The 6,930-nt window shown below is 30.9% G+C and overlaps 1 protein-coding gene across 1 annotated transcript; it reads right to left on the reverse strand.

The window, feature by feature from the left end:
- Positions 1-4,269: 4,269 nt before the first annotated feature.
- On the reverse strand, positions 4,270-6,252 carry LOC148207797 (expansin-A18-like). Its single transcript, XM_088118277.1, has 2 exons — positions 6,004-6,252; positions 4,270-5,073 (listed from the first exon to the last, which is right to left on the reverse strand). Exons 1-2 carry the CDS (start codon positions 6,167-6,169, stop codon positions 4,445-4,447), a joined length of 795 nt encoding a protein of 264 aa, XP_087974403.1. The 5' UTR covers positions 6,170-6,252; the 3' UTR covers positions 4,270-4,444.
- Positions 6,253-6,930: the final 678 nt, after the last annotated feature.

Below are 6,930 nucleotides of genomic sequence, written 5' to 3' on the forward strand. Positions count from 1 at the left end.
ATTCCTAGATAGCTATTACCTAGGACATCAAATATAGATCTTTCTAGAGCTCTTCCTAACACCTATAAATCACCCTTTATAAACATCTCAAACAATCAAGCTCCAATTGAGCAAAGTGTCAAAACACACAATAGAAGAAGTTTCTCTCCCTTCCAAGTTTTCTCCCACTTTCTTTCATTTGCCTCCAACAAATTTGGTATAAGAGCCATCCTAAAATTAGACATGACTTCTAGTTGTGTTCCAAATATGTTTACTCTCTCAACGAACCAAGTTCCGGTCTTTGATGGAGAGCACTATGAATATTGACAAAGTCAAATGGAGACAATTTTTATTTCTCAAGATCTTTGAGAAATTGTTGAAGAAGACTATGAAGATGAAGACGATTCGGAGATGATACCAGAACACGAGAAGGAGTTTAAGAATAACAAAAAGTGAAATGCTTTAGCTCTTCGTCTCATTCAGCAAGATGTTAGAAAGTTCATTTTGTCTCGAATTTTTGGTATTAGAAAAGCTAAACATGCTTGAAAAATTTTGCAAAAGGAATTTTAGGGATATGAAAAAAATTATCTTTATCAAGTTGCAATCCTTATGGAGAGATTTTGACAACTTGACGATGAAGAAAAGTGAAAACATTTGATAATTCTTTTATCGAGTTGCGGAAATTATTAACCAAATGAAGAACTATGGAGAGACAATTCCAGAAAGGATAGTCAAAAAGTTCTACAAAGTCTTCCTCTAAAATTTAATCATGTTTTTGCAGCAATCGAAGAGTCCAAAGATTTATCTAAATTGACATTATTTGAACTAATTAATGAGATCACTTCAAGCTCACAAAGAAAGATTGAACAAGTCTCCAAGCCAATAAGTATGAAATTAATCGAAATGAGAATTTTGTTAATTACAAATACATTATTTTATTATTTACCATGAATTTTGTTTACTTAGCATGAATCAGAATGAAAATGAATTGAAATGGAATCAATCAGAATGAGAATTTTTCTTATTTAGAAATGTTATGAAATCAGAATTAGAATTGTTTTGATTTTGTCTACTAATAGTATACCTATTTCTTCTTTTTTGTTAATTATAAATACATTATTGTGTTAATTTTTTTTAATTAAAATAATAATAAATTTTAATTTATTTTATTACTGCATTATTGATAGTAAATCTTTTTTATTATAATATTTTATTTTATATTAATAAATAATGAATGATGAAAATAAAATATTTTAATGTAGAATATTTTTAAATTCTATTATTCTAATATTTAGCAACAATGAATTATATTTTAAAAATTTTACTGATATTAATTAATAATTTTTTAGTACAAAAATATTAATTAATAATAATAGAGTAAAATTAAAAAAATTATATAAATTAATAAAATTATATAATAAAATCACATCCGCTAATAAAAGTTGTATACATTTTTTTAGAAGAAAAATTATTAGTAGTGTAAATGAAAAAGAAATAATCAAAATATAAAATAATTATTTTAAAAAGTAATGTGTCTCATTAATATAAATTTAAGAGAGAAATGGTAAAAGTAGTAAAGTAATTGATCAAGGCTGAATTCGACTAGAAGACACGTCATCATCAAGTTAACCATTTAACTTTATGCGTGACTCCCACGAAGAAAGTTCAGAAACGATGAATGTTGAACTTCTGAACTTGAACAACTCTAAAGCACAGTTACCGAACTAATCACGCTAACGTTTGAATGGTAACTACTTAACTGTATTCTCGTCTCATAGTGTATCACACACTTAAAATCACGAAGGTAACCGTTGAGTTGGGCACACAACTCTGACGGTTATTTCTCCTTTCAAATAAATATCTAGAAAGTGAAAGAAGGTATGCAAACTTTTTTATTTGATATTTTATTCTCTAGAATTCAGTGCTGACAAAAGCTTTGGAGTGCTAATTCCTTATTTTGCAGGATCGTCAATCATCTTCAAGTGTTCTTGGAGATATTAATTCTTTGACCGATTTTTTGGTTAAAACATTTGTCGTCGTATTTGAGAATGAGAGAGTTTTTGAATTACCAGTCAGTGGCGGATCTAGAATTTCAAGTTAGGTGGCACAAATGTAAATAAACATAATGAAAAATCATTAACTTAGTAATGTGCATCAATTTCCACCTTACATTTAGATAAGTGTGAAATTATTTGCACCTGTGTCGCAAATTTTACAATTCGGTAAATTTTAAGTTGAAAATTTGTTGAAAACAATATTCTCATGTGTCAAATGAGTTAAAAAAATTTATGAAAAAATTGATAGGATCCAGACAAAGATCGTAATATAGTATTTTTTTTTTTAATTTAACTTATTGGTAAGTTTTCACAAAGTTATTTAATAGTAGATTTTGTATATTAATCGAACTTCATTATAAAAACTTGATTTTATAATGAGAGAGAGAGGAAATATGACGAGAGAGAAACCGGTAAAAGAAGAAAAAAAATTATAAAAAATCGTTGGATGTAAAACTTAAACCTACAAACCATAAGACTAGAGATATTAATTAAGCAGAAAATGACTATGCTATAATGTTGATGCAAAATTCTGACGAGCTGTCGAGGTCGACCACGTGGCAACTGGCCGAGCTGATGAGGTGCGAGTTCATGTAAGATAGGACATGCAAAAAGAAAGTAAACACTCCGACGCTCAAGTCAGTATAGGTGCGAGCTCAAATAGGCAATTCTAGCAAGCTCATAAGCTCATCTATGGCTGAGCTCCTAAGTTCACCTATGGTTGAGCTCCTTAGTCACCTATTGCCAAACTCCTAAGCTCACTTATGGCCGCACTCCTTAACTCAACTATGGCCGAGCTCCTAAACTCACCGATGACCGAGTTTGAGCTACTAAGCTCATCCATAGCGACCTCAATCATTACCGACCTATGGCCCGACATTTAACCGCCTTGTCGTAACGGCCATAACAGACGTGTCCTTTCACTTCGCCTATAAAATGATCTTGATTCCTCTTACTCATGTATACAATTCTACTCTGAGAATGACCTATTTGAACTCGCACCTATACTGACTTGAGCGTCGGAGTGTTTACTTTCTTTTTGTAGGTCCTACCTTGCATGAGCTCGTACCTCGTCAGCTCAGCCAGTTGCCACGTGCCCGACCTTGGCACGACCTTGGCAGCTCGGCATAATTTTGAATTAACACTATGAAATCGTCTTTACACATGTTTTATTTTCCACAGGATACAACAATATTTTTATATTATTATCGAATGACTTGCCAAAATTTGGAAAAAAGCCTTTTGCTATTCGATTCATAATAATTTTGATGGTAAACATTATCAAAATATAGATGTCCAAAAGAAAAATGTCTTAATTGCCCTGTCAAAATTTTTCCATTTCTTTAGTGTCCCGAGGTGTCAAATTGACTCATGTCCAAGTGCGTAATTTTTAATGTCCAATATATCTTTTTCTATATATTATTAGTGTTCAATTGTAATATCCTGTAAATTACCTATAAAAAGTGGCAATACATAGATCATTTGATATTAATGTACCTGGACTCTTTTCTTCATTTAATAAGCAACCCAGAAATAAAGGTAAATATTACTTTGAAAGTTTGGAATTTCGAATTCCCATTTACTAAAAAAAATTAACTAATTTAATAAAAATCTAGATCATTTTTGCAAATTAAACTTGACTATTAAATAAATCTAAAAAAAATTGGTGGAAAAATCTATATTGAAATTATAAGCAAAAATTTGCATTTTCAAATTTATATTTTAGTTTTATATTTTTATTTTTGTATTTTTGTCAAATTTCGTATTCTCCCGTTGTTCATGTACTCGTGGTGCCTCATTTTGCTCCTCAATTTTACAAGAGGATCATCTTTTTAATTTTTAAAATTGAAAAAAAAACCTTTTTGTTTTTCAATCAAATAATTTATATTACAATTATAGATTATTTCATTAATTAATATCTATTTCCATGCATACAAAACAGTATAAAACTAAATCATGTTGTACTTCTGTTTAGCTATTTTAATCACGCCACTTAATTAAAGCTACTCATCTTTATTTTCTATATAACCAAACGAAACCAAAGTTTCACATACATTTCACATCATTAATTATGTATATATAGACCCAACATTACAACTACCAATGAGCACATCATCTCACTGTTACAATAAAGACAAATTTAACAATGGAAAAATTTCAGATATATGAAATAGGAATCGATCATCCAGGCTTTTAAAAAGAAAAGCTCCAAAACGACCACGTATCATGTAGGACATGACATCAAGTTACGTGCGGCTCACCAAAATTGAGATACTTGTTAGTAATCTCAATTGTCTAAATCGAAACAATCCTTATCTAGTGATGAATTCAGTTCAACTCAACTCAACCATTGAATATTTAGGTCGAGTTGACTCGAATAATTCGAGTATGAACACACCCCGCACTAAACATTAACGAAAGTTGACATTGGTTTTGTAGGTCAATCCAAACCTCCAACTAGAAGGGGCAACATTCCAAGCCGTGATTGTCTCTTTGGTTGTGTAAGAAGTGACTCTAAAAGAGAGAGTTTGGCCAACCAAAGTTGAAAAAGCTTGATACGAAGCTCCCCAATTATGGCTCATCTTGATCCACCCCATCTTGCTCCCTTTCACCCACATCCCCGACACGTCGCCTCCGCCGCCGACGTTCATCACGTACACCAAAAGCCAGTACCCGTTTCCTTGGAACGTGAACCGAAGGCCACCCTGTCGACCGCAAGCCACCCGTCGGTATGTGACGGGGACAATGCCAGCCTTCCAGTTGGCGATCTTCATGAAGGCGGGTTTCGACATGTCGAAGTGAACTCTCGGAGGATTGCACCAACCGCCGTTGTCGGACGGCTTCGCCCAATTGGGAGGGCAGAGGTTGGTGGCCGTCACGGTGGTGTAGGGAACATTGGCGTAGCATGCTTTGGATTGCATGCATTTGATTTGAAAGCATGCTCCACAAGCGTAGCCGTTGATGAAGAGTGTGGAGCTCAGCGCCGCCGTGGCCACGCCGTAGCCGTTCGTGAACAAGTTTCCATACCCACATGCTCCTCCTAAAATGCAAAACCACACACCATTAACATTACAAATTATTAAAGCTCGTTTGGTAACGTTTTTTTTTATTACTTCTAATTTTTTTAGAAACATAAATATTTTGTAATTGATGTTTCTAATTTATTAAAAATATTATTAAAATTGTGTAGAAATTTTAGAAACAATAAAATCAAGTTTCTTGTTTCCTACCCGTTTTCAATTCTCCCAAAAAATATATAAATATAAATTTTTTTTTTTCATTGAATTATAAAATGTAAAAATATAACATAAAAAGATTTGAATATTAATTTAAAAAGTTAAATCACATATAAAACTTTTACCTTTTTGTTTAAAATTTTAAAGAAACAAGAAATGATTACGGAATAGTTTTTTTTACCATAAATGAAAATAAAGAATAAAAAAAAAACAGTTAAGAAATGTAGTTATGTTATTCTTGGTGAAAAAGAGGAAAGCTGGAAGATTTTTAATAAATAAAAATAGAATTATATTTGGTTGACTTTTTCTTGTTTGTTTGTTGTTCTTTATTCTTTAATAAAAAAAAAGTTTGGTAATCCTTCTTGTTTTTCATTTTTCAAAAATTTTAAATTAAAAAGTACATGTTTATATGAAAATTAATTTTTAAAATTAAATATTCTAAACTATTATGTTATATTTATTTTTAAAAAATATCATTTATTATGAATTTTATAAGTAATGAATGATAAATAATGTCTTTATTTAATTTAGAAACAAGAACAACAATAAAAATACTTGATTAGGTTGTTTCCAAAATTCCTGCACATGATTTAGATAAAATTCTTAAAAATGAGAAATGAAAAACATAAATTTCCAAAAAATTGAAAACAGACAAAAAAAAAAAAAGTTATTAATGAGCCTAAATGTTTGAATTGAATTGTAATATTATATATGTATATATTTTCTTTACGTACCCATTGTTTCAGATGCTGTCTCATCGCCATAGAAGGTGGCATGGGCGAGCTTCCAAGGGCTTGCTTGAAAGATGGCGAGCACCGGTTTCGTGGTCATCCCCGACATCGTAAACGACAAGAAAAAGACAACGAAGACGAAGCTCCGACGAGGGAAGTGGAAAGCCATTGCTTTGCTTGTGTGGGGGTATTAATCAAGCTCTATGCTAGCTTTTTGGGGAGCTTCTAATTAACTTATGAAATGTCTGTGCCTTTGATTTCTAAAGTTTGTTCCTTTTTATAGAGTATGAAAAGAGATTCAAATTTATACAAAATTTCGTGACCCTCACTAACAAGCATCAGCTTCATAAGTCAAAGTCAACTAATCTTGTGTTTTTCTTTGTTTTTTTTTTCCCTTTTGTTTTGGTCTTTTTTTGTTCTTTTTTCTTTTTTTATTATTATTTTTATTTTTTATGTTCAAAAGTCAAATAATGTTTGGGGGTTGTTTGAAATTGGATGTACTTAGTGCATTTTTATGGTTATTTTGGCACCCGAGGGGACGTACGGATAATATGCTAAATTGTTTAATAGTTTCTCATAATTATTGGAGGAGATACAATAATGGTTGAAATATTTATGATTAATTTAAGTAATTGTCTTCTTAAATTACTCATTTTTTATCTCAAATTTGGTTATAATATGTAATATTGAGAATTAAAGAAGTAAATAATATGAAATTGGTGATACATGTTTTATTAATTCACGATCATTCGAATTAACTCCATCTAGCTCGAGCTCGTTGCTTCAAAGAAATTTCCCCTTTGATTGTGTAAACGAGAACAATGTGGTATAATGAAATCAGTTACTTTGCATTTGAATAGAAATTAAGTGGTAGCACATAATTTTTTTATAATTATTAATTATATGTTTTTTGTTAATTAAATATTTGAA

Source organism: Momordica charantia, unplaced genomic scaffold (assembly GCF_013281855.1).
Source record: "Momordica charantia cultivar OHB3-1 unplaced genomic scaffold, Mcharantia_2.0 BLBB01000072.1, whole genome shotgun sequence".
Taxonomy (NCBI): Eukaryota; Viridiplantae; Streptophyta; class Magnoliopsida; order Cucurbitales; family Cucurbitaceae; genus Momordica; species Momordica charantia.